A 27,422-nucleotide genomic window follows, 5' to 3' on the forward strand; every position below is an offset into this window, starting at 1 on the left:
ACGTCTTTGATTTCATCTAGAATTGTATTGTGTTACCATCGAATACGTGCGTCCCATCGAACCTTGCTGGCAGACAACCAAGTATCCTCGTTCTCTGGACCGACTCTAGAGGCATAGCAAGCTTAGATCATGGTTTTTGCATCCTCATCGCAGCGTTTCTGCCGAGTGCGGTCGCTTACCTGGACGTTTTGGAACATGTTACCCGTCTTGCCCGTCTTCAACTTAAAGTCTTGATCTCAATCCACCTCCATCAGTACAGAGAGGATCCAGCTAAGCGGCATCGCAGTGAGTCAGTAACCCTGTGATAGTTCAATGTTCGAGCTAGTATCCAGCACAATGTAGCATTGTTGCCGAACAGAGGACCTTGTCCTCTTCCTCGAGCATCTCCTTGTGGACCCTTTGTTCATGAACATCTACAATGCAGAGTCTACCTTTGTGCTGGTCTCAGGACGTAGTGCATAGGATGGTACATTTCATATAGAGGTCGACGTCCAGGCGATTACTGCATGATCAGAGTACATACCTGCAAAAACTGATCTCCGAACATTCATACAAGTACCTGTCATACACCACGATTCAAAACCAGTATCAACCGCGCTCATCCCATTCCAGGAACGACAAAATGCATTCACAACAGCCAACAGGCTTGAGCAACCGTAAGTTAAAACCTTCCTCTACTGACATGCTTCCACAACTACCACTTGTCGGGATGTACAAACCTTTTCGACCTGACATTAAGGCCGTCACCGAGCAGAGTGGTACACGCCACGGTCTGTACTCGCGTGTCACACCGAGCATGTATCTTATGCTTCCTGACGCTTATATTCGCAGGGACACGGAATCATCTGAGGCATCATCAACGAAGGCCAAGGATGTACAACCAGACCAATACAGAAGTTTCGCCTACCAAGCCTTCCGCTGTGGGTGGAACGAGGAGAGGCTACCCACCTGGTCGGTAAGTCGCACGATCTCGCAGGAAACCGAGCTATTTCTTACGGTCACAGATGTCCTTGACGAAGCAAGTCCTTCAGTGGACGAACACTTCAGCGATCCTTCAAGCACGAAACGACAAGAGCCGAGTCTTAAGGTCTCAAATGAAGATGCAGACTACACCCTCGAAGATACGATAGATCCCGACCTATCCACCGTCCCTTTAAACTCGCAGCGGAAGTTCTCATTCGACGCAGATGCACTAGCAGATTGGACAATAGTCGAGAACTCCTACCGTTCCTACAAACGATCACAATCGAGGAGAATCCCAGAAGTGGGTCGCACGTCTACGACATCCAACTCAGTAACTACCTACGAAGTCAGTCACTTGGTGAATGATAACCCTACTTACCTCCCATACAATCCCAAACAGCACAAGGCTGCGACACGCATCACATCCGATGCTGACAAAGCACACACTACACCAGTGGCACTGCCAACAACGAGGTTCTACTCTGGAGCCGTCCACGCCTTCGGGCGTTTTACTTCTCGACGTATAACACCTCGTGGCACAATCTCGTTGCGGCATCCAGCTGAGAGTGGCGGTGATGACGAAGAGCAGTTTGAGATGGATCATTCTTCCAGCGAGAAGAAGCATAGCAAGACGGGTTATCTAACTCTCTGAGTGAATAGATCGACGTGAAGTTATAAATCATAGAAATTGATATCCAATATCATGATCAGACACAACTCTAGCCTTTCGTTTTTAGGCTACCTGACTCCAAACCCATGTATGCAAGTACAATAGAACGCTCCAACCTGCATCAGTCCGCCCTGTCCCTGTTTATTTATGCTAATTCTAACGTGTTGTTTCCCATAACTCCAGGGAGGGGAAAAAACCACACCACAATCCATACCTTGTAGCTAAGGTCTTCGCCCTTCTATAACTCATCCCTACGAGGAGGTGTCGGAAACTCAATTGCCCAGCTCCTTGGTGGTACAGGTAGACCCAACCAATAACTCCATAACCTGTTTAATTCCATAATTGCTATTCTGCTTAGCTTGAAAGGCATATGCCACCAACTCTTTAGAACCATGACATGCGTCTTCCAGACCAGCGTACACTCAACTTTGACTTCTTCCCAGAACGTTCTTTGTGGACGCCGCCTCTTGACTGGTTGTGCTTCCGATGTGCTCCTCTGCGGCTTTGCTGGCTCCCGAGCCTCAGCTCCATCTTTGGAATCAGAACGCATGAGTTCTTGTGGCGAACGGTGAGAAGACTTCGCCGAGGACAGCGCGGCGGGTGCTGTAGTGACTGATTTCGAGCCTTCAGATACAGCTACCATCGACCTAAAATCTCCGACTGCTTTCATGCTGTGGCTCAGTCTACCGAAAGTGTTGATGAGAGCCACAAGCTCTGTCCGACGCAAGGATGGATTGTCTGCGGCATTTTGTTCATCAAATTCGAAGAGAACTTTAAGTGCTGCTCCGTAGCCTGCTGTTTGGAGTTTGCCCCAGAGGCGGCATTTGTCGCAGCCAACGCAGTCCATAATCCGCGAGACGTTGCGGAATCGTTGCTTGAAATCATCTTTCAGGTCAATCATGGATGGATCCTGGAACATGATTGATTCATCGAAGGTACTGGGAATTGATGCAAGCTCAGAAGTCAGCCGAGCCACCTTCTGCTTCGTTTCAAAGTCCTGGGCAGGATCTCCAGAGCAGAAAGTGTATGACTGTAAGGACTTGTCGAGTTTAGCGATTGCTCGTGTTACAAGAGCATAGTTGAAGTAAAGATTGGATATGCGATCAGGATAGTTATGCAGTCTCTCCTTGTAGCATTCCAGGTTCTTGAACCACTCGCCAGAACTCTGATTGAAGTAATCCCAGCAGAGATGGGTTGAGATGGACGCATGCATGCCGCTGATTATCCTGTAAAATGCTCGCTGTTCGATGCACTGATCGTTGAGTGAGTAATCGTCTTTGGACTCGACATGTTGTCTGCCATATTCTTGAAAGATATTTTTTAATTCCTTAGACGCATGTCGTCCGGTTTGTGCAGGTATTGACGCAGTGACGGACTTGCTGAAGCAGTTCTCCTTGTAGATTGCATCCCATACCTGTCTTGCACCTGGTCCGGCATATCCTGTAAATCTCTCGGTGTTGTTCACGAGACTCACATAGTCTCCCTTCGTAGCAGCACCTTCATCTTCTGGCACGCAATAATCTCGCTCGTCGCATTCATCATCGGCTTCAAAAACACAACTTTCATCAACGTTCTGTCCTAATTGATATTGTAGGGGTCTTTGTTCCGGACGTTCTCTCCTTTGCTTTGGACCTGGGTGCTGGGCTCGTGCACCCTCGAGTTTACTCAACTCTTCTGCTCGCCATATTGGAGGTATGTCGCCTTCGTCTTCTATTGTGTCCACAGCGCATGCTCGATTGCCACATATGGAATTTTCATCGTTCCAGAAAGGACACACTTTGTTATACAGGTTCAAACGATAATAGGCGAAGAAGTCGGCTTGCGTTAAATCATCGAGTATTGGCCGTATCGCCCTGTTCAAAGAGTCCAGATTCGAGTAGGATGTGCAGGCATCTGTGACAGTTGATTTCGGGTCTATTGCACACTGAGGGTCTGCGCTGATAAAATGGGGAATCTGTAGTAATGCAAAGCAGGTCGAATAAAAGTGTCCAGCATGTAAGCGCATATTGCAGAGAACAGTGAACGTGTGCCTCGTTCAGAGGAGGATCGTAGGGAGGTGAAAGGGCAACAGGTGCGACTCGATTTGGCTATTGAATCTCTTTCACAGAGGATTCATATTGCGAATGTAGACCAGGATCAGTCGTACTTCAGGGTAGTTTACTTAGTAGTTGTTGCTTCCACAAAATTGAAAAAGTTCCAGGACAAGGTGGCCTCGTTGGAATTTGGCCTTTGCTGCGGCGATGGTCTGACAAAGCCAGAACCTAATAGTTTTTGTCCGAGGGCTAACTACGTCACATTCAGCAATGATCTTCAGGCACTCGAAGCCTGCAGTTTACGGAGTATTGCTTGCAGAAAATATGCGCCCCAACAAATGCTTCTGTCGCAAACCAAGATTGCTTGCGTTGAATATGTGAAAGCATAAATGAGACATGTTTTTCAAGCAAGATGTTCCTCGCTTCCTCGGAAAGTACTACCAAAATGTTTATGACTAATTGTTATGCAATGTACGATAAAAGATGCGATGCTTCCTTGTGCTTGCCGCCTCAAAGTGCTTGAACAAACTGAATCTCCCTGGAACCCTCCACGCGGTCAGTCTGTTGAGTAGGTAAGCGTGTCACAAGCACCAAATCTACAGCTCCTAGGCGTACGAACCAGACACTTCACTTTCTTCGGGCACTACTTTCCAAGTACCGCTACACGAAACCTATCGAGCTGCATAGAGGAGGGTAAAACACAAGTCAAGTCTGGGTCTAGTGAGGAATAAGAGCCAATCGCGTCATTAGCGATAAGTAAGGGGTTTTGCAAGCTGGCAAGATTGGGATGATGGACAAGACCATGATCTATACGTATTGAATGTGAACCAGATGATTGGAAGAGTTGTCCAGAGACTTCATGAGACCACAACGGTAGGTTATCTCGGAAGGAAAACGACACGTTTCCGAATGCTAAGAAGATTAACCACTGCCCTCGAGTAACACGAAATCATGAGCTGCATGCTAAGGCTGAAGCCAGGCAATACTACTATAGATTTCAACAACATGTCACAGTTTTTTTCTTCAGCGAGGAAATTTGCACGTTAATGCACAGATTCGGGCATCGAATGTATTCGTTTGCGGTAGTAGGTACTGTACGGGATCAGACCTGTCAACACTTGGTCATATCTTACGGAGGGAACTATCTGCTTAGTATATTCGTAGTGATCAGGCTTGTAAGGGATCTCACGAATTGGTCTCAAGCGATGATTCTTTTTACCTTCCAAGACGTGCAGCTGAGCTTGACGCGAGAAGCTCTGTACACGAATCTCGAAGACGATGGCGTCCTGTATTGTGGCCGTCGCCTCCTCAGTTCGCCCTTCTCCCTCAATTGTCCAAAGTTCGTGTGCGGTACAAGGATTTTAATGCGCTATGCGGATGCACAATCGTCTGGGGACTGGTTGTACTTCACTCCCAGGGTCCCCAGGGGGTATCTTCTTGGCGAGTGATCGAGCACGGACCAGAGATGCTAGCTTCTCAGCTCGCCACCATAAGCTAGTGGTAATACTTTGCAACTAGGCAGGTCTTGATCTCATAGCTCTGAAAGCCAAGTCGTGGGGACGACGATAACCTGAAAGCAGCAAGGCGTGGTTGGTCTCCTGCAATGTACGTTGTCAAGCTTGAAATTTAGTCCCTAAGTTTCAAGTACTGGCCGAGTAACAGACGGGATTTGCCATCGTCCTTACAGACTCAAGAACAAAGATCTCGCATGGCAGTCATTGTCAATGCATGTGGAGCGAAAAAGCTCTTTAGCAGGAAGGTGGGATATGAGAGACCCCAACAAGGTGGCCGCATCAAGTACTGTATTCATGTGTTTGCACGTGGTGTGGTCGAAAATGAGACAAAGAGGGCTAATCTGGATAGCACCCTAGACAGGTGTTCACAATATGAGGCGCTATTGCTGGTGGTTAAGTCCTTAGCGTAGTACTGGAATCTGGGGTACTAGCTGAATGGTTAGATCCTTGTCGTACAATTTCGCTAACCACATACTCCGCAAGACCAGAAGGTCGACCTATGAAACGCCTCTCTCGTTAAGACGAGGGCTAGACGCATGGTGGCAATGGAAGGCGGACGGCAGCGTACATAGATTCTGCTCGGCGGAACACATGAGTTGCGACTGGAAGAAATTCACCTCTCTGAGCGTACCGAGTGCACGCTTCCAGTACATGCTTCAATATGTCATATACGGGATATCGTGTACTAAAGTTCGTATCGTTTCCTGTTCAAGGTAAGCTCGATCTTGTCAATCAGAGACGGCTTCATCCAAAAGCTTCTCCAGCGCCAAAGCGATCGTGAAGTCAAAGCGAACCCTGCGCTGTGAGCTCCGTAGTGTCCGAGAGCACCGTCTCATTGGCTCTCAGCTATTTGTCCTCAATTAGACTTCCTGTGCACATGACGGCCCATACTCGAGTCGGAGCATAATGTGAAACTTACAGTACAGTAGTTTGCAGCACAGGTACGAAGTGGTGACGACAAAGATAGGCTATACTCACCTTGTATTTCCTATCTTTTCTCCTTGCGGCAGGTTGAGTCTAATGCTCGAAGATGCATTTCCGGCCACAAAGACAACGTGGCCTGCATGAGGACGTACCAGCACATCGTCGTAAGTACGGGCCCATCGGCACTGCAGACATCTGACCCACCACGATCGCCCGCCTGGTACCGGACGGAAAAATCTGCCTGTGGGTGCATCTTGTGACGAGTCGTGAGGTGATTGCCATCAAATCAAGATAACACAAAGCAATATAGCCTGACTATTGTCACACCAGAGCAGTGTCATCTGTCAATAGTGGAGAATTTTATGTAAACTCTGTTCTCAAAGTGTGGGAGGACACCCGGACAGCCAGCCGCTTGTCTCATGAGCATCATGCGAGCTTTTGGCTAATACTCGCTAATGAAGAAATTCGTGTTTGAAGCCTTTTCGGGAGTAAGAGAGTACAAAAGGGGAGGACCATGAATTATAAGCGTGACAGGGTTCGCCACGCCCAATAGACTCTGGAGCACGTGCCGCTGGAAGCTAGGCAGGTACCGAATTTTGACTTTACCAAACAGAAAGGTCATGACACGAACATTGTGGGGATGCTTCGGGTAATTTCAATGACGACTCAAAGACAGAAATTGATGGACTGCGATAAAAGCAAAAGCAATATGTGGAGGCTATGAAGCCACTAACAGTTTTGTCTCATATTGTATGATGAGATGAGATGAGCACTAGCTGTAGTGATGACCACTTAGTCGATTCCTAACTCTAGCACTTGCAGATGAGTCTGTAGGACGAGAATGAGAAGCCCAACCAACTTCCAAGTAACAAAGCAAGAGAGATAGCACCCAGCACCTGTAGCCCAAATCCCCTTCTCAACACCACGTTCCATACAGAGCTTAACCTGCCCATGTTCCATACCATGTCCTGTTGTCCTATGCCAAAGAGCACACAGTAGATCCCATTTCGATTCCTGGTGTTGTATCGTTGTAGGCAATAAAACGAAAACAAAACTCCTGATATAGCCGCTAAATGCTTGATCCCTTCCTCAACGAGGCTTTATACCTGAAACTCCGAAATGCACAGACTTGTTCTTGTCACAATGTATGTGCATGTGCTCATGCCCATTGCCTGATTTTCAACTGAACTTGCACTGACCACAGGTCTATCTCTCCAAAACCACTCTTGTGTCTTCGTTGCTTTGCATCGATATCCTTCGACGCAATGTTCGAGTCTGATCGAATGAGGTGACGTAGTCATTCAAATCATTTCTTGCTTGTTCAGAGATCTTAGATCGTGTGTGCCTAGTACTTTTCACACTTTCAAGAAAGGTTGGAGACGGCGACCGATAGACTGAGAAGTCAATGGCAGGTGGAAGAAACAGACCCGAGCTTGAGCTGGTGGACTGCCGATGGATGGTCTGAGGATCGCAGTACGATGGGGAGGATGGTGCAGAGCTTGTATAGTTGTCGAGTTCAGTCAATCGGCATGCTTGAGAGCAGAAGACCGATCCATTTGTCTGTGCGTCACACGTCAGACAGAAATCTCCGAAGAAGTCCATGGCTCGACAGTGTTTGTTGGTGCTGGATTGAACAGGGTATGGTCCTCTTAGTGGCAGGGCAATACAATCTCAATAGCAAGGAGATAGTGTGGTGAGGAGATGTCGTCCTTGATGAGGAAAGAAGTTCGTCGTGGTTTGGATGAAGAGAAGAATTCAGTGATGAAGACAGGATGTGAGTTTATCAAAGAGACGAAAAGCAAAATGTATGGCTCAAACTTGGCCAGGTGAACTGGGCACCAAAGTTCCATCGTGTGGAGTGCAGTGGTGCTTGCATGGATTGTCTCAATCGGATGGAGTCCTCACTAAGTCGGTCCACTGCGTCTGGCGCCAGATAGTGGTTCGCGCTTTCGTGATTCACACTGGCAGACCATCACGCAAGAATGCCCCACTGCGTTTTACGAAACCATTGCCCGTCTGTGCCGCTGGTAGTTACGTTTAGTGCGTGCAATCTGTATCTCAGTAAAGTGGTATTGGAGGACCCTCTACACTCACTCGCTTGAGCACTGGCTTTCCTTTACTTGCGCAACACACGAGGTGGCCGGCTATATTCGGACACACCTATACGACAACGTGAGAATGAACCACATGGTCAATAGAATCCAAGATCAAACACTTGTTGAAAGCCGCTAACGACCGTGATGCGTAATCTCAGATGAGACCTTCAAGTCAGACGCTGATAGGTTACTCTTTGCAGATCTTTCATATCAGCTGTGCTGGACAAATGTGTGGAGCGTGCAGGGTGGTGGTCTGCCAGGTAGCATGCTGATCAAGAGAACCCCTCTCGCACCTACACGAACTCGCTTACACCCTCCTCAATCTTATGGTGGTTTGATATTCGAACAGTAGCGTGGGGTACTCATATTAGCCAGCGCGACAAATATTGATACAACTTCTACCTGTGCTATTTGTGTGCGAAAATATTTGCCGGTTCCTGGAGGGCACCTTCCTTCTCTACTCCTCACATCGTGTTGTCAAAGCGCCTCCATCCGGCACAAACGCTTGAAGAATGATGCAAGGGGGAAGAACGTGGTAGCCGCAACATAGTCCTCAACGACGAGCGCAGGCTCCAACACACCACCTTCAACTGGCTGATCATGCAAACCTGATTCAAGACCAAAATAAACGAGGTTTGAACCTGCCTTTGCCTCAAATAAAGCTCCCTTATTCGAGCGGAGCTTTCCACACCCTGCTAGGGTAAGACTTGTTTACTCCATGCCAACAAGTCGCCCTTGCGTTCTTAGCAAACGGCAGCTTCCGCTCAGATTGCTGAACCTGCTTTAGTGCTGAACGGTTTGTTATTGTCAACTGCTCATACCATCTGCTTGTTCAAATACTATACTGAACCATGAGCATCTAGGTGTCTCCAGACAGATCGATGGGAAATTGAGTCGAGTGAATTGAGATAAAAGCTATGGAAAGCATATAGTCGGACCGGTTTGACCACGATCATCCTTGCGAGTCAGCACACCACCTTTTATCAAAAGACGTTGAGATTTTGCGCCAATTGCCACTTTCTGGGATTCACGAACAGTCGCTGAAGTCCAGTGAACCTGATACGCTTGTTGGAGAAGTCCTAGGTTCACATCCATGCCAGTGTAGATCATGACTTACGATCTGTGCCCCTCTTGTCATGCCACCAAGGTCAAGCTGTTGTTAATGACTCAATTGTGACACTCGAGATATGGCACCCTGGTCAAGGCGAGTGAATTCTCGTACCCTACAGAGCAGCAACGTGACATATAGTCCAGATAGCCATTTGTGCTTGATACCCAGAATGCACATTTTTGATCCATCGACAGTTTATCACGAGATGGGTAACAACGCGTTCTGCCCCTGCGTGGAGTCTCTCATGGCAGATCTCCAATGCAGACAACTTTTCGTTCACGCACTCAATTTAGTCCGGCGATAGCAGATGTCTTCAGCACGTGTCGACAAGCATCCGATTCCCGAAGACTTCGAAGACACAAAGCCAGTGCACAACTATTCTGTTACACGACCATCACGACGTCGATGCCAGCGTCAATCAAAATATGGTGGCATGACCCTGTTACACAACATTACGTACCACGCCACGAACAGTTACACAAGTCTCGAGGATCAGCCTAGCACAATCGATCAATCCCGTTTGGCTGTAAAGAGCCCGAGTGTGGAGAAGACGTGTCTGGCACTGGCTACATACCTTTCATTGGTTTGGTTCTAGGATAGTAGCATGCCAGTACCCTGACAGTGGCCTCTTCGCCGACATCATCGCTGGTGCTCACTGAAGTGGGATATACCAAGCTAGACATAGTGGTGTAGCAAGCCAGCCAGCCAGCCATCAAATTGAAGATTATAGCTAGGTAATTTGTGAATACTAGAGACTAGTGGTTCGCCCGCTTTTCACAGGAAGCAGGAAGAACTACAATGTTGCAAATACGCGTGATATGCTCTGCCAACCGTAATTCAGAGCCCGTAACTAACAATAGTCTAAAGACAGGGTATATCAGCATAATCCAGCCCGTAAAGAATACCTACAACACCATGCTCAAACACAAATTCATCAAGTCGTCAAATCGCTGCGCCAAACCCTCCAAGCAATTCGTCCAATTGTTTTCATATCGCTGCCATTGCCGTAGCTGTCTCTCCAGTCATCACACCAGGCAATTTGTCCATGTCCACAAAGTCAGGGTACTTCATGGCGAACTCTTTGAGCCCAGCAAATACATCAGAGCCAGTAAAAGTGATCGTCAGTGGTGCGCGCTCAGTATCAGCAACCTCGTCGCTGCACATCTTTCGTTTTTTCGTCTTTCCTCTGTGTGAGGCAGACAGGTCGATAATCCTTAATTGTAGCTTATCTAGTTTTGCGTGGTTGGGACCCTCCGTATGCCCAAATCGTCTGTCCACATTTCTGTCGCGCTCTGCTTGTTGTTGGTCGGTACTCTGCATTGTCCCGCCTTCCTCGAAGGTCGGTAAGATCTTGGAGTTGCCTTGCGAGCAGGCTTCTGGCTGTGTGAATTGCGATAGAGGGCCACCACAACTTCCGACTAGACCACTACCTCGCAACAGCGTCATAGCACGTAAACTCTTTGCTGTCAGCTTCGTCGTCTCAAGACTCCATCTTCGCTGTGGTCGTGAAAGTGCTTTGGGAATAGCCTCGAGCACAATTCTTTTCGTTGCAAGAATGTCAACCTTGATTGGCGCTTTCTCGTGCTTGTCCTTCAGTCTCGGGGCCGTGGATGCCGAGATCGAGACGTAGACATAGGGACAACTGTCTGGTAGGGCAATGTACATGGTCCGTGCCAGATCAGTAGGATGCTTCTGATTTCGTGGTACATTGATGCTTAGCGGGCGGAAAGGTGCGTTGGGGCTGACATATAGTCTTACTATCGATAGATTCAGCGACGGTATGCGATGTATGTGATAGCAGGCTTTCACAAGAGGGGCTATATGTTGCTTGAGATTTTGTACGAAAATGGCAGCGTTCATATCTGGATAGCGTGGTTGGATCGACGTGCTTCGATCATGGCTGACCTTCCTCCTCTTGGTCGACCCATTATCGTTGTCGTCGATCAAGGGAACAAGCTTAAGCGCTGACCATCGTATGCTCGTGTCTTTCTCTTCCAACACCGCAAAGTCAATTTGTGCGAACTGTTCGTGCGATAGACCTCGTCGCCAATCTCCATCCACAATCCGGTCGACAACATCTTTCTTACTTAGAGCTTGAAGTTCTACGTTGTCTTCTTTGTAAGACTTGTATATTTGCTTCAGGTCTGTTCGTGTCTGTGCGGGTTCGTGCAAATAGTCTTCCTCTTCTGCCTCGAGATTCTCGCGATTCGACGCTAGGTAAGGATCGCATCTAGATGATTTCGACCATGCGATGCACAATTCAATTAGCTTTTCACGCGATAGACGTGACAGCGATTTTGCGACAGCCGTTGACATCGTGAAGGCTTTGTAAGTTCATGTACCAGTACGAACATGCTGCTATGCTGCTATGCTGCTTTCGAAGTAATTGCGTTCGTCGCTCCATTTTTGGAGCGAGCGAAAACAAAGCCGCGTTGTCCCGACAACCACGAAGTTAGTGCATACAAGGTCATCTTGACGAGATCTCCTTCAGATTGACCATGCGTGACATGGCTCATTGGAATGGTGAACCAACGTATCGATTCGCAAAGACCTACCACAACATGTAGCAGGTACAAGTACCTGGTACTTGTATCAATTGATCAACAATGAGTGATATAGGACATGACTTTCTTGCGTAAGCATGATTTGTGCAATCAAGGTTGTTCTAGCTAGGTGTCGAAGCCTTTCAATGAGCTATGTAATCTGCCAACGGCTTGTAGACTGTCTGTCAATACTGCGGTGCGACTTTGCGATTATTGCTGGACATTGCTGCTATAGCCGTGGGCCTCGTTGCAGCATGTAAAGCTCGCAAATCAAACAAACGAGTCCAGGCAGGTATGAGTAGTAAAGCAGCGTGTTGCCGTTCCCAGTATAGCGCAACAAAGAAGTATTGCCACTTCATTCATCCGGCCATGGGCTTGTCATGCTTTATTGGTCGGCTGAAACAAAGTCGAGAGCATCGGCAAGCCATGTAATTCCGCCGGCAATGATGATAATCATGACGCTGCAAAGAAAGTCTGCCTCTCCCGCTCATCGCGGCTCAACCGAACAGCACACTGCAATGAGGTACTGTGAACCTGCCCACGCCGTACTCGAGTGGTAATCCTGTACATTTCCGGTGTGCGCACATTCGTCGTGTCATCAATCCTTGGCCTCGAGGTTTTGTTCACTGCTCGATGTATTGGTAATCAAGAGCTCTAGCAATTCACGCCGACCCACGCCCTGACGCCACGCTAATTTCTGGCTCATCTCGGCCAACCACGGCTTGCGTACCCAAACGTGGAAGCCTTTACCTGTGCAAATTCAGCTTCGGACAAGAACCCCGCCAGATCGCACTTGCGTTCACCCGTCCAAACTTGCACGACTCATCACCACTCTCGTTAGCGATTGACGTGTGTCGCACCTCTCGTCGTTACGGATTGTTCTTTCTACACCACCAGGTCTACAGCGTCGACGCATGACTTGCGAAGCGTTGCCAGCCAGACGAGGTCATTGCCGATCCGCTTAACGCAAGAATTATATGGCCAGCCCGTAATCGAAACATCGTCCTATACAATCAAAAATGTCTGGCTATCGAGGCCGCACCGGCCCCAATTTTTCACAGTATCTCAACGATCTCAACACATTAAGTCCTCCTGAGCAGCAATTCGTTGAAGATGCCGATTTAAGCAATGATCTTGCCATGTATACCAATACTGATTTCACCAATCTTGACATGCCATTCGGAGAAGACTCTGCATTCAATTTCGATTTGTCGCCCGAAGCACAAGGACACGAAGGTCTGAAATATGAAGAATTGTTGTCCGCCTCTACAGCACCTACGGACTTCTCAGAGATTGTGCCGATAGACACCACAACCCCTACCCAATCACAACCCTATTACTCGACATACAACACCCCGATACAACCGGCTCCATCTGGAGGATTTCCGCCCAGCAATCAGATACAGCAAAGCCCGATCCCGCGCGACACTAGAAGAGCAAGGACAGATACTATACCACCCGTCGACCATATGTCACCAGATGACAAGTCTCGGATGGCGGCAGAGGAGGACAAGCGACGCAGGAATACCGCCGCTAGCGCACGCTTCCGAGTAAAAAAGAAGCAGCGGGAACAAGCTTTGGAACGTACGTTAAAAGACTCGCAGGACAAAAGTCAAAAACTTGAAATGAGAGTACAGCAACTGGAGCAGGAGAATAAGTGGTTGAGGGACCTGATCACAGACAAGAACGGCCTGCAGTCGAAGGAGGAGATGGCAGCTGCTTACGAAAAGCACCGAAAAGAAAATGAGGAGCGTGATCTGAAACAAGAGCCAGGTCGTACCAGCGGTGTGGGTACCGACTAGACGGGTTCAAGCGAAAGCAAAAGCGATTTTTGACGATTTATGCATTCAACCACTTTCAAAGATACCACCTAAGAGGTAGACCACAGATAGTCTGTCTTCGGCAACAGTTGGCCAAGTTCTATTTCTTGAATTCTCGCTTCAATCCTGCAATCATGCCCTGGTGACTTACTGGCATCCCTTCGTAGTCTGCTGGCCACCAGAAGATCACAAGGGTGGCTTGATAGTAAAGGTACATCTAACACGAGCTAGGACGGTACTTGAAAGGGATGTAAAATACGTATTTTTAATCACCGCGCAGACGTGCTTGTAGGCAGCAACCACGACCACAGAAAACAAACCAGACACTGGTATAACCACAAGCAGAAGTTATAGTAGCCGGCAAGGCGCATTTTTACATGATTAAATGAGGCTACTAAGTGTGTGAAAGACGCGCTATTCCATCCCGCTCCATATCGGCGTGAGTGCGGAACAAGGCTGCCCTACCAGATTGATCTTCAATATACGAACACTGCACTAGCTTTCTGTCTACCTCAACGCGTTTTCCACAGCCTGGCGTTTCTTCGAACAGTTCCTCTAGATTTGCCCTCATCCTCCAGCACTGAATCTCATCCAGACTAACGCACATTTACCGCAAGGCCGAGCAATTCCCCGCCACCATTTGCGACTGGTTCACCACCTCGGATCATCTGCGCTCACAGAGCGTTGAAGACTAGCAAATCAACGCAATCATGTCGATCACCGTCACCGAACTTGACAACACTGTCAAGGCCTTCCAGGAAGGAAAAGGCGACGTACAGAAACAAGCACAACAACAGCTCAACGAGTTCAAACAAAACCCTGATGCATGGTTGATGGTAGATAAGATTCTGCAAGAGGCTCAGTATATGCCAACAAAATACCTTGGTCTACAAGTTCTAGACGACGTCGTAAACACAAGATGGAAGATCCTACCACGAGATCAATGCTTGGGCATCAGAAATTTTGTCATCAACCAGATCCTCGAAGCCTCCACAACCGAAGAGAGCCTCAAGGCAAACCGCGTGTTCGTCAACAAACTAGATTTGACCCTAGTCACAATCTTGAAACAGGAATGGCCGCAGCACTGGCCAAACTTCATCAACGAAATCATCACCTCGTGTCATAGCAGTCTTTCCGTCTGCGAGAATAATATGACAATTCTGCGGTTGCTATCAGAGGAGGTCTTCGACTTTTCAGCAGAACAACTAACGTCCAGCAAGGCTAAGAGCTTGAAACAGTCTATGTGCCACGAGTTTTCAAACATCTTCTCGCTGTGCAATGAGGTTCTTACCACGGCCAACTCGATACCGCTAGTCAAGGCCACACTCGAGACGTTGTTGCGCTTTCTCAACTGGATCCCTCTTGGCTTCATCTTCGAAACGACTCTCATCGACACACTGATCACTCGTTTCCTCGAAGTTGATCACTTCCGAAACGTGACTCTCAAATGCCTTACAGAGATCGGCAGTCTACAGCTAGGCCAGCAACGCCAATACGACGAGAAATTGGTACAGATGTTTACAGAAACTCTGACAGTTGTTGCGAGGACAATACCAGTCGACTCAAACTTTAGAGAATTGTATGCAAAGAGTCGTTCAAGCGAGCAAGAATACATCCTGAATCTAGCGATATTCTTATGCAACTATTTTGGCGCTCACGTTAATCTCGTCGAGAAGCTCCCAAATCCAGATTACCTCGTACACGGCCATTTCTACCTCATAAAAATCAGCTTGATCGACGACCGTGAAATCTTCAAGATTTGTCTTGAATATTGGACCAAATTGGTACAGGAACTATACGAAGAGATGCAACAGTTGCCGATGACAGACATAAACCCGCTTGTCAACATGGGTGTCAGTGGATTAGCAAATGGTAGTGCCTCTCATCCTAGCTCTCTTGCCAATTATCCTCTACGAAAGAACAAGTACAACCAAATCTTGTCGAACCTACGAATGGTCATGGTTGAGAAGATGGTGCGACCTGAAGAAGTTCTGATTGTCGAGAACGACGAGGGTGAAATTGTTCGTGAATTTGTGAAAGAGAGCGACACGATTCAACTATACAAGACTACGAGAGAGTGCTTAGTCTACCTGACACATCTGGACGTTGCCGACACAGAAAACATCATGAATGAAAAGCTGCAGCGGCAAGTCGATGGTACTGAATGGTCATGGAACAACTGCAATACCCTCTGCTGGGCAATTGGTTCTATATCTGGCGCCATGAACGAAGAAACCGAGAAACGATTCCTTGTGACAGTCATCAAGGATCTCCTCGGTCTTACGGAAATGAAACGAGGCAAGGACAACAAAGCTGTGGTGGCCTCTAACATTATGTATATTGTTGGACAATACCCACGTTTCCTCAAGGCGCACTGGAAGTTTCTGAAGACTGTCGTCAACAAGCTATTTGAGTTTATGCACGAGTCTCACGAGGGCGTCCAGGATATGGCTTGTGATACATTCATCAAGATTGCTAACAAGTGCAAGCGACATTTTGTCGTACTGCAAGCTGGAGAGGGTGAGCCTTTTATCGACGAGATTATTCGCAACATGCGCAAGATCACATGTGATCTGTCGCCACAGCAGGTTCACACATTCTATGAAGCTTGTGGATTCATGATTTCAGCACAGGGACAGAAACCCATTCAGGATCGCCTGATCGAGAATCTGATGTCGTTACCTAATCAAGCATGGGACAGCATCATCGAGCAGGCGAACAAGGACCCCTCTATATTGCAAGACGCAGAGACAATCAAAGTCATTGGCAACATCATGAAGACTAACGTAGCAGCCTGTTCCTCGATTGGAAGTTATTTCTACACACAGATTGGTCGAATTTACCTCGATATGCTCAATATGTACCGAGCCTCTAGTTCGTTGATTTCGGATGCAGTGGCTAGCGGAGGTGAGTCTCTTCCAAGTCTGGTCTCACACACAACTAACAGGATTCTAGGTAATGTCCAGACGAAAACACCGAAGGTGCGCGGTCTTCGCACAATCAAGAAGGAGATTCTGAAGCTCGTCGATATCTATGTTCAGAAAGCCGAGGATCTGCAGATGGTGAATGAGAGCATGGTACCGCCATTGCTAGATGCCATTCTCCTCGACTACCAACGTAATGTTCCTGATGCTCGAGACGCAGAAGTGCTTAGCGTTACAACTACGATCATTCACAAACTTCATGTACGTTGGACCCCCAAGCGTTCTCGGCATATGGTCAGAGGCGACTCTTCTTACGTGATCTATGTACTGACGTTTCGTAGCAATTGATGGAAGACAAGGTCGCGCCAATCTTCGACAGCATATTCGAATGCACACTCGACATGATCAACAAGGATTTCCACGAGTACCCCGAGTTCCGAGTCGAGTTTTTCAAGCTTTTGCAAGCGATCAACTTGTTCTGCTTCGGTGCGTTACTCAAGCTCGATGGCCGACAATTCAAACTCATCATCGATTCGTGCATGTGGGCCAGCAAGCACGATAATCGAGAAGTCGAAAATACTGGTCTTGCCATGTGCCTTGAGCTCATTAACAACATGGCAGAAGTCGAGCCACAAACCTCAGCCATGTTCTTCCAGCAATTCTACACTTCCATTCTGCAAGATGTCTTCTATGTTGTCACTGATTCTGACCACAAGTCTGGTTTCAAATCACAGTGCATGCTTCTGGCACGCATGTTTCAGCTTGTGGAGCAGAACAGAATAACGCAACCACTTTACAAGCCGGACCAAGCAGCACCTGGTACGTCCAACAAGCAGTTCGTATCGGAATACACTGCCAATCTGCTGCAACAGGCCTTCCAAAATCTTCAAGCGCCACAGATTCAACACTTTGTGTCAGGACTGTTCGCACTTAACGAGGACCCGAACAAGTTCAAGACTCATGTGCGTGACTTCTTGATCTCACTCAAGGAATTCGCTGGAGACAACGCGGATCTCTTTGCAGAAGATCGTGAGCAGGAGAAGCAGGAGCTGGCAGAAGCAGAAAGAGAGCGAAACAAGAAAGTGGGCGGACTAATCAAACCAGCAGATCTCGACCAGGATGATGATCTGTGACTGGATCAGGAACTTCCTTACGATTACAACAAAGACCAAGAAACAAGTGGTCCTTCTGTTGAGCACTACGCGACTGAAGAGACTGAAGAACATGGAAATGCTTACACGGATGGCTGGCTGTTCTACAAAGTTTAGGATACAGCTGAGGTTGGCAACTATTGTTCTTACAAGTCACGGACGTTGCCAATAGCATGAAGTACAGCTTCGTGCTATCTTTTCTGCAACAAAATGACGTTTAAATGTGTTTTTGAGATACCAAAAAGCAATGGCAGGATAGAATTATGCTGTGCAGCATTTCTAGCGGGCTGGCGAATGGCGCATGTACTCTAGCAAGCAGATACAGACACACAAGAGACGTGTTTGCAATGAATGGGAAATGGAAATATGATTCAAGGGTCATCGCTGATAAGTGTAGTGCTTCGACTTAAATATCATCAGTTGTTGCTTCCCGCGGCTGCGGACCTGTGGTCGTGATTTTTATTTGGAAGTGACGATGTATGCGGGGCAGTAGATATGCCCCGGTGAGTCTTGCGCATCTGCCCAAAGCTATTCCCATGACTCCCACAGTAGGCGTCCCTATCGCTGAAAAGTGTCCAACGTCAGGTCGCTACCGTGCCGGATTTGCTGGTGCGGCACGAAAGTTTCACGTGGGACGGATGACATACTGTACGTATCGATAACTCGAAAGTTCTGGAGATCGCCGTCATTGCGTTGCCAAAGTTTCATTGTTTTTGCCTGACTGCATTGCGACTTTGTACGTATTTGCGAACCTCTTCTCGTGTAAAGAAGCAGCCTCGATACGCGAGTCTCCGCTCGTGACTATCAAAGCGTACCACCAAGCGTTCTGCCCACGTTACTGCACGGAATTTGAGCGGCAGTACTGCAATTCAAGAGTGTTGTTGGACTCAAGAGCCTGCGCCAATAGAGTGGTTTCATAACGTGTTGAAACCAAGGCGATCAGGCCATAGCAGCGCGTTCCACATTTACTGACTACTACACGATGTCTATGTCCCCAGCCCGTCGGGGTCCTCCCCGCCGCTTAGCACCAGCCTCGTCTCAGCAGACACGCTTGCGTGGTGGTGGTAGCGGTACCGCAACACCCGCAGAAGGCAGCGCAACCACAACCATAACGTCCACACCCTCTCATCCCCTTCCTGACGGCCTTGTCCTTCGCCTACGAGGTGCACATTCTCCATCAGCCTCAGCCGCGGACGACAGCACAAATCAAGAACAATCGGCAGAGGACGCGCAAACTGGCAACAGGAGACGTATACAGTGGGCTGAAGACGTGGTCGACAATGAAGGGCTGGGAAGAAAGAAGAGTAAAGTGTGTTGCATATTTCATAAAACGAGAGAGGTGGGAGAGAGCAGTAGTGAGGACGATTCTAGTGATGATAGCTCGGGTGAGAGTAGTGTGAGTTCTGGAGACGATGATGGGAGTGCGAAGCCTAGTGGGGGGAGGAAGAAGATGGGTAGAGGGAGAAAGAAGCATAGACGTGGTCATGAGCATGGGAAGGATTGTGGTCATGGAGATGAGCAGGGGGCGGGAGGGCAGAGGAAGCCGAGTCCGAATGCGTATGAGAAGATGCCGAAGTACGATGTTAAGCCCTTGCAGCAACAGCCTGGGAGGGTGTAGGCTTTGAACAGTGCCATTCAGAGTGAGGATAGGTGTATGATGTTCACGCAGCGCCTGCAGCAGTTTGTATTGGTATTTGGGAAAAGCAATATATGGACCTGCTTCAAAGCTCGTTGTGGTATCAATTGAGCTACATGTTTATTCACCTACTCTTGTGTGTGACGTTCAGTTTGGGTTATCCTATGCCTTAGCGAATCGCTGCTCAGCTGCCTTCCAGTTGACAACGTCCCAGACAGCATTGAAATACTCAGCCTTGCGATTCTGGTACTGGAGGTAGTACTAATAGGTTGTTAGTATGACATCGATCTCGACACCTGAGGACTCACAGCGTGCTCCCAAGCATCAATACCCAACAATGGCTTGAAAGGGCCAACCACAGGATCTTGATTAGCATAGGTCCTGATCCCAATGTTTCCAGTCTGAGTATCCTTGACCAACCAAGCCCAGCCGCTTCCCTGAACACCTGCCATAGCAGCATTGAACTTCTTCTTCATCTCCTCGAGACTTCCATACGTGCTGTCGATCGCCTTGGCCAGCTCGCCAGATGGCGGCTCACCACCCCCCTGATTCTTTGGTGCCAGGTTCTCCCAAAACAGGGTGTGGTTGATGTGACCACCTCCGTGGAAGTTGACAAGTGGCTGCAGGGTGATTTTGGTAGCGATATCGTCGTTGGCTTCTGCGGCGGCCATCTTATCGGCGGCATCGTTGTAGGAGTTTACGTATGTTTGGTGGTGCTTGCTGTGGTGCAGCTCCATGATTTGGCCGCTGATGGCTGGTTCGAGTGCGCCATAGTCGTCTTTAAGCGTCAGTGACTGTGTTACCTGGACTAAAGGAGCGTATACATTTAAGGTCTGGTAGTGAAGCCTTCCTCCTCACGAACGTCGTCTGAGCTGTGCCCGAGATGCATCGGAGAGGGCCCGCAGCTGCGGTTGCTCGAAAGACAGGGCGGGCAACTGTTCGAAGTGCTGAACTGACCATTTTTGCTGATTTACAATAGAATCTGGAGACTCAAAATTCGTAGCTTCGGTAAGCATCAGAACAGCTTCGAGTTGATATGGCATTCAGTCGAGCTGCGACCTCGCGACGTCATCCCTGGACACTGTCCGTCGTCCCGTGGCTCTATGCCTGATTCGTGCCGCGGGTGCAATAATCCTGGGTCAGCCAAGCCTGGAGGATTGTAGATCTGGCGGCCTGCCTTTTTTTACGAGTCGCAACTTCTCCATACAGAACACAACCACAGGCGGTCTCGCAGGCGCCAAATGGATTCATCAGACGATGAAAGACCTTTCCACATTCGCGACGACTTGGAGGAGGAGAGCGACGAGGATTCGCTGAGACCCAGCAAACGGCGTAAGACTACTGGCTCGACTTTGCGAACTCGTGGCTTAGCTTTTGTACAGAAACAGGCTGAAGACAACGACAACGACCAAGATGGCGAGGAAGACGAAGACATGGACGACGAACGGCCGACGATGGGTGGATTTCAAGGATTCGGTCTTGGGCAGTACCCTCCACAGGACGACCCTCGCTCGCCTAGTCCCGAAGTACAGGAAGATCGTGAGCCTGCTAAGCCTGTTGGCGGTGGTCAGTCGGCCTTCGGAAGAGGTGGAAAGGTCAATCAGAACTCTTTCGCTGCTCGAATGATGGCAAAGATGGGTCACGTAGAGGGTCAAGGTCTTGGAAGGTCAGGACAGGGTATTGCGGCTCCTGTACAGGCAGTCAAGGTCGAAGCTGGTAAAGGTCTAGGGTTTGGCGATCAACAAGAACCTAAGCGACCGACGAAGAACATCAAGGACAAACAGCAGAACAAGATCCATTCAGGCGCAAGCACTCCACGACTAAAGGCACCACCGAAGAAGAAGTACGAAGTTACAGCCATAGAGTCAAGAGGTTTACAAGTTCCCGATGTGTTGAAGAACATTATCGATGCTACAGGTGCGGAAACGAAGAAACTCGAGAGCCTTTCTGGCTACTCGACACCTACTAGCGATACGGCCAGGCCAGCTAGTGAGGAAGAGAAGAAGCAGGCACGTCTCAGGCGAGATCTACAGCTGTTTGCTGATGCGTGGGATGGTCAAATTCGAGAGGCCGAAGCACTAAACCAGGAATTGCTGCAGCGCGACGCCGAGCTTGAGCAGTCTGAAAATCAAATCCAGCTGTTTGAGAACATGGCCTTCGCCTTTGAGCATGTATCAGTCGACGATTCGCAGACGCTACGGGCTTTCGATCAAGTTGTCTTTCGTCTGCAGGCCATTCAAACTGAGTATGCAGAGTTCATCGAGCCTCTAGAGCTCCCAGAAATTGCTGCCGCTGCACTCTCCCAGCCGTTGCAGGCCGCATGTCAGGCCTGGCAGGACCCACTAAGTGATACAGGAAAAGTCATTGTTAATCAGCTACAGTCCCTATCTCGAATTCTGGAAGTCGCCAGAACGACTAGATCTCGTCACCGTCGACGTACTACACCTTTTGAATCACTTTTGCTCAAGACGGTCTACACTCACATACGAGACACGCTCCGTTCCTCTTGGTTAATCTACGATCCTTTGCCCGCGACGGCTCTCCTAGAAACCTGGTTTCCAGCAATTCTTCCTTCGTGGATGCTCTACAAGCTGCTTAATGAGGTTGTCGTGCCACGCCTGATCGAAGCAATCAAGAAATTTAAGCCTCGTAAACACAACCACAAACGAAAGCACGATGTGCCAGATCTTCATGAATGGCTCTTCGACTGGTGGAGCCTCCTTAGCTCTTCCACATTGTGTCTTGAATCATTTACGCAGCTCAAGATTGAAATCAAATCAAAGGTTCGCTTCGATGATCGTGTTTGGCCGCAATGGGAGCCCTTGCTTGGGTCGCGACACAAACCTTCGAAACCTGCAGTCGTACAGCCAGTTCAGGTCGAAACACCACCGCCAACGATCGAGGAAGAGATCTCTTTCAAGGACATCCTCGAAGAGTGGTGTATCGAGAATGATCTAATGTTAAGGAATACCGGAACTGCCGATTCTTTGGGCAGAAGACTGATGCGCCTCATGCCGGCAGGACAGAACAGTGGTGGTTTGCTGATATACGTACAGAGTGATATCGTCTTTGATAGTGCCAGTGGCGATCCTTACATGCTCGACGAGGAGCTGGTTGAAAAGGTCCGAGGTGGTAGATGAGAAACATGCCAAGTCAAAGCCTTGCTGTCAGTCACAAGCGTTCGCTCTTAGAATTGAGGAATCTTCATGGGAATTACTGTGCCCGTGTGTACGGTATCTTTGATTACCAACACAATCGGTCATCACTTCTAATACCACTTCCCGCCACTATCAGCAATACAAATATATGTATTGGTTCTCAAGTTGATTTGCTTAGGTAATCGTGGCACGTACCACACTATTTTGTTCCCTCAACAACAGTGGTCTTGAACATCTACCGACGGACGTAGTTCGGGGATTTTGAGATCGAAGAAGAGCAAGAGGGTCTCGAACACGGTTCCGTACAGTTGTTAGTGAAGCATTCCAGGGTTGACCTGCAGAATCAACACAAATCAGATCTTGCAGCAATTCGACGGATGAAACGGCACAGCGGGTGTTTTCGTAGACCTCTAAAGACTCCTCAATGATCGGTAGAAAGCGGGGATGAGCCGTGTTGGAAGGTACAATTCTGGCACAGATGTTGCTAGCCAAGAAACCAAGACAGCTAAGGCCTGGCTTTGGTCCACAAATCGAAGTCTTCGCTGAGCTTCTTGAGTCTTGTTTTCTTCCACTCACGTCATGCAGATGCAGTCCTTTCGCACCATCAATTGCAGTGACAGCCCACTCGTCCGGCTCAATTGGGTATTACTGTATTGCGCTCTGGTTCGTCTTTCCTTTGACGAAAATTGTGCGATAACAGGCGCTCTTGCTCTGCTTCTAATACGATTTCAACACAATCAACGTGCAGGAAAGCTGCGCTAGTCCACTGACACAATCCTTGCCAGTGTTTTAGCTGAAGTATTTCCTGAGAGGCACTGTTAGCAAATTGTTCATGCGGTCTCGCAATTGCACGTTGCGGGGCCTGATCTGCCGGACGTCGTATGCCATTCACGGCATATCACGCACGCTTTTCCAGTGCGAGTATAGCCCATGCTGACCTCTGCAAGTCAGCTTTTCTCGTTTTCGTGTCTCGTCAATAGCCGATTCATTCCCCAAAGCCACATTGCAAATCATACAGTACCTCCACAATCGCCCTCCAGCTCACTTTCTGGAGATAGTTTGGGAGCTCTTAGTCGGAGTTTCCAGCCGTTATGTGACGAACTCATGCATGATGGAAGGACGATGTTACCTAGCCCCTCTGCGAAGGGCAACTATATCAAGCTGTCCATGCCTGATGTTGCTTTTCTCACACTCAGGCAGTTCTACTAACTCGACAATATGGCTGACACTCAAGGCTACTTAAACAAGGAGCTGCGTGAGCAGTCTCCAGATATGTCGGAATACTCTGACAGGCAACACATGTCGATTGGTCGATATTGTGCCACACGTATAACTACTCTCAAGCCTGCGATGCGACCGATTGCCAACGCCTTCAAGGTTTTATCACTTCTCAACCTTCAGCAATGGCTATTCTTCCTGGTGGCATTCTTTGCTTGGACGTGGGATGCCTTCGACTTTTTCACAGTCTCACTTGTAGTCCCAGATCTTGCTGCGACTTTTGGCAAGACAAATAAAGACATAACCTGGGGTATAACTTTGGTATTGATGCTTCGTTCGGTTGGAGCGATCACATTCGGCCTCGCTGCCGATCGCTATGGTCGAAAATGGTACGTTCCGTCTCACTATGTTAGAACGTCTGGCTGACACGTTCCAGGCCTTTTGTGGTCAACAACGTCCTTTTCATCATCCTCGAGCTCGGTACCGGATTCGTTTCTGACTATAACTCCTTCCTTGGCGTTCGAGCCATCTATGGTATTGCTATGGGTGGTATGTGATACGAAAAGCTGCCAGAAGATCTAGCTAACATGTTTGCAAGGCTTGTATGGAAACGCAGCCGCAACTGCCCTTGAAGACTGTCCAGCAGAAGCACGTGGTATCATATCCGGTATGCTACAACAAGGTTACGCTTTTGGTTACCTGCTCGCGACAGCCTTCGCACGAGGTCTTGTCAATACCACGCCCCACGGCTGGCGTCCTTTGTTCTGGTTCGGCGCCTGCCCACCAATCTTGATCATCGCTTTTCGGTTGTGCTTGCCAGAAACCAGGACATTCCGTGAGAGGCAAGCCCTCCGAGCAGAGTCAGGTGGGCTGGCTGGAAGCTTTGCGTCTGAGGGCAAAGTTGCATTGAAGCGACACTGGCTTCTTCTAATCTACATGGTCAGTGCCACGGCTCCCAAACCACCTAGCTATCAGCGTGTGCTGTCTGGAACCAACATGCTAATTCGCGATAGGTCCTGCTCATGGCTGGTTTCAACTTCATGTCGCATGGTTCCCAGGACTTGTACCCGACAATGCTCACCAATCGTAAGTCTTCCCGAAGATCCAACAGGCGTCCGCTAACCATGTCTAGAATATCGCTTCTCTGCAAACAGAGTAACGGTCACCCAAGTCGTTGCAAACCTCGGTGCCATGACAGGTGGTACACTAGTTGGCTACACTTCTCAAGCTGTAGGCCGCAGACTCAGTATCATAGTCATTTGCATCATCGGCGGCGCACTTCTGTACCCTTACACTTTTACCAGCTCGAACGCCGTCATCGCGGCTGCCTTTTTCGAACAGTTCTGTGTCCAAGGCGCCTGGGGTGTCATTCCAGTCCACCTTATGGAACTGGCACCTGGCTCACTAAGAACCTTTGTGGTCGGTACAAGCTACCAGCTGGGCAACCTGGTGTCCTCCGCATCAAGCACCATCGAGGCCACGATCGGCGAGCAATACCCTCTACCACCGCTTGTGAACGCCAAGACTGGTAAGAGGACCCCGAGATACGAGTATGGTATTGTGATGTGCATCTTCCTTGGATGTGTCTTTGCCTATGTCATTATTCTCACATTCATTGGACCCGAGAGATTGGGCAGAAATCTGGATGTCAGCCATGACTCTGATGTGGCGGAGACCACGCATCGCGACCTTAGGCACGAGCAGCACGTTGGGCATGGCGACAGCATCGACGAGGAGAAACGGGCCGCTGCAAAGGGTGTTGAGAATGTACCTTGAAAAACCTCGACTGAGAATGTATAGGTTTCTGAAACAGGGTAAATAGCAATATGCCTTGGACCTGTGCGGTACCAGCTCTTCCAGAAAGGGTTCGCAAGTATAGTCTGCACCCTCGCACGTAACTAGCCATTTACTTTTAACACAATATCAAGTTCACAATCGCAATACGGGGTACGTTTGTCTGGGTTCTTAGGAGCCCATTCAGGGATCTGCAACTTGGAAAAGAAAGCTTTCCGACGCGTCGGGTCAAGTCGTGTGCTCTTTTCCATGCAGCCCCCTAGAGTCGGAGCAAATCTCCGTGCTCGCCGTTATGATCCACTCACGTCTTGGGTACTATTCGAGCAGTGACTTTCTGTTTTGGAATTCTGAAGATTGATGGTTCATGTATGGTACGCGTAGAAGAAGTACTGGATACTGCTCTAGCATGGATTTTTTTTAAGGGGCATGTGAGGCTGCGTGCAGAGCATGATAGATAGATTGGACCGGGCTGGAGCAATACACTCACGACACTGTGCATGGAAACACACGTAGTCAGATCTAGAAGCATATTTGAATAGTGAAGGAGCAAAGCAAAATGTGGGGTTTCGCATGTGTTACTATTGTCAGCTATCAATCACAAGTGGACAATACATTAGATAGTAGCTAAATCCGGAGGTCTTGCACCGGACCCCGATGGTATCGAAGTTTCTCCCTGATTGTGACGGAGGCCAATACCATGGCCTCTGGATCTCTCTTGCGAGGAAGTGCGTGTCAATTCGGTTCCATCTTTTGGTGCTTCCTCTTCGTCTTTTAGCGGCTCTTCATAGCACTGATCGTGTGTGACGGGCGAGCAGACCAGTCCGTTCTCATTGATCACATGTGAGGACTCGACCGTCGCTGCTGAGTCCGTGGATTTGAGAGTCCATTGCCATTTCCGCCGCTTGGATGTTCGAGTCGTCGTTGATGAAGTGGTCCTTTGACTGGTTGGTTTCTTCTCAGTCGACGGCGCACTAATGTAGATGTTGCTATCACGTCTGTTCTTGCGCTTGAGGGATGGAGGTGGTGAATGCAAGCCGATAGTGTTGTCGTCTATTGCTCGTGACGAGGAACTATTGACATGTTCATCGCCAGATTCGTTTTCATCAGAAGAGCTGAGATCATAATGCCGAGCAGTATACTCCTTCGTCTCTATGATCTCCTCCAGATTTCTACTGAACACAACCTTCTTCGGCTGAGGAAAGAAAACCTTTCTTCTGGAATCCCTCGGACTGGCACTGACGGATGGCTGGCGTAAGTCGAGAGGGGAATTCCTCAATATTGACCTGACTCCAAATGGCAGCGATAAACTGTAAGGATATTGTGATGTTTGACTCTTAGTCGGCCTTGGTGACTCTGTCCTCAACACCGGCGATGGTCTGATAGATAAGTCCCATGTGTTTGTGATGGTGTTAGCTGTGGTGGGAGTGTATGTAGTATGGGCAGCGTTATGACTGAGGCCTCGCGTCAATGAACCGTAGGTGGTGCTCAAGGAAGCTGTCTGCAACGACAATTTCGGTCTCTTGCTGCTTGCTTGTGTAGCAACGTTTGACGGCAGGGCGGACAGCCCGGATTGTCCATTCGTCATGTGATCGTGTAGCAGTAGTGGTAAGAGTTCAGCCATAGGATACGATATGTATGTGGGATATCGTGATTAGATAATCGAGTCGACAGTAAGCCCTTGCTAGGCAGCACACGGTATTGTAAGTTGGCCCAGGCGAGGCTCACAGATGTATTATCTGTGCGACCGGTCGAGGTAAGCCACCACCTTACTCGGACAATGTCTTGCTCTGTAAGTGCAAGGCGCTAAAGTTCGACTCCGCGTATGCCTTGTTATCGGTACCGGCAAGTGCTGCGCTTCGAGAGGGGA

General features: G+C 48.7%; 8 protein-coding genes across 8 annotated transcripts; 5 read left to right on the forward strand and 3 right to left on the reverse strand.

Moving 5' to 3' along the window:
- Positions 1 to 709: 709 nt before the first annotated feature.
- On the forward strand, positions 710 to 1,615 carry LTR64_001078 (uncharacterized protein; the record flags this gene model as incomplete). Its single annotated transcript, XM_064895459.1, has 2 exons — positions 710 to 955; positions 977 to 1,615. 2 exons carry the CDS (start codon positions 710 to 712, stop codon positions 1,613 to 1,615), a joined length of 885 nt encoding a protein of 294 aa, XP_064758146.1.
- A 256-nt stretch (positions 1,616 to 1,871) lies between these two features.
- Positions 1,872 to 3,638, reverse strand: ERO1 (endoplasmic oxidoreductin-1; the record flags this gene model as incomplete). The annotated part of the gene is made up of 2 exons (XM_064895460.1): positions 1,872 to 3,047; positions 3,108 to 3,638. 2 exons carry the CDS (start codon positions 3,636 to 3,638, stop codon positions 1,872 to 1,874), a joined length of 1,707 nt encoding a protein of 568 aa, XP_064758147.1.
- A 6,660-nt stretch (positions 3,639 to 10,298) lies between these two features.
- CHL4 (chromosome loss-related protein) lies at positions 10,299 to 11,827 on the reverse strand (the record flags this gene model as incomplete). Its single annotated transcript, XM_064895461.1, has 2 exons — positions 10,299 to 11,541; positions 11,775 to 11,827. The coding sequence occupies 2 exons, from the start codon at positions 11,825 to 11,827 to the stop codon at positions 10,299 to 10,301; spliced, it is 1,296 nt and encodes a 431-aa protein (XP_064758148.1).
- Positions 11,828 to 12,873: 1,046 nt separating this feature from the next.
- Positions 12,874 to 13,656, forward strand: LTR64_001081 (uncharacterized protein; the record flags this gene model as incomplete). Its single annotated transcript, XM_064895462.1, is given in 2 exon segments — positions 12,874 to 13,438; positions 13,451 to 13,656. 2 exon segments carry the CDS (start codon positions 12,874 to 12,876, stop codon positions 13,654 to 13,656), a joined length of 771 nt encoding a protein of 256 aa, XP_064758149.1.
- A 728-nt stretch (positions 13,657 to 14,384) lies between these two features.
- On the forward strand, positions 14,385 to 17,731 carry CRM1 (Karyopherin transporter; the record flags this gene model as incomplete). The annotated part of the gene is made up of 3 exons (XM_064895463.1): positions 14,385 to 16,581; positions 16,630 to 16,859; positions 16,940 to 17,731. The coding sequence occupies 3 exons, from the start codon at positions 14,385 to 14,387 to the stop codon at positions 17,729 to 17,731; spliced, it is 3,219 nt and encodes a 1,072-aa protein (XP_064758150.1).
- Positions 17,732 to 19,547: 1,816 nt separating this feature from the next.
- SOD2 (Superoxide dismutase [Mn], mitochondrial) lies at positions 19,548 to 20,345 on the reverse strand (the record flags this gene model as incomplete). The annotated part of the gene is made up of 3 exons (XM_064895464.1): positions 19,548 to 19,646; positions 19,694 to 20,188; positions 20,244 to 20,345. 3 exons carry the CDS (start codon positions 20,343 to 20,345, stop codon positions 19,548 to 19,550), a joined length of 696 nt encoding a protein of 231 aa, XP_064758151.1.
- Positions 20,346 to 20,626: 281 nt separating this feature from the next.
- Positions 20,627 to 22,525, forward strand: LTR64_001084 (uncharacterized protein; the record flags this gene model as incomplete). Its single annotated transcript, XM_064895465.1, has 1 exon — positions 20,627 to 22,525. The coding sequence occupies one exon, from the start codon at positions 20,627 to 20,629 to the stop codon at positions 22,523 to 22,525; it is 1,899 nt and encodes a 632-aa protein (XP_064758152.1).
- Positions 22,526 to 23,761: 1,236 nt separating this feature from the next.
- On the forward strand, positions 23,762 to 25,537 carry JEN1 (Carboxylic acid transporter; the record flags this gene model as incomplete). Its single annotated transcript, XM_064895466.1, has 5 exons — positions 23,762 to 24,150; positions 24,198 to 24,310; positions 24,360 to 24,700; positions 24,775 to 24,847; positions 24,894 to 25,537. The coding sequence occupies 5 exons, from the start codon at positions 23,762 to 23,764 to the stop codon at positions 25,535 to 25,537; spliced, it is 1,560 nt and encodes a 519-aa protein (XP_064758153.1).
- Between the last annotated feature and the right edge of the window lie 1,885 nt (positions 25,538 to 27,422).

Source organism: Lithohypha guttulata (assembly GCF_036872675.1).
Source record: "Lithohypha guttulata strain CCFEE 5908 chromosome Unknown scaffold_1, whole genome shotgun sequence".
Taxonomy (NCBI): domain Eukaryota; kingdom Fungi; phylum Ascomycota; class Eurotiomycetes; order Chaetothyriales; family Trichomeriaceae; genus Lithohypha; species Lithohypha guttulata.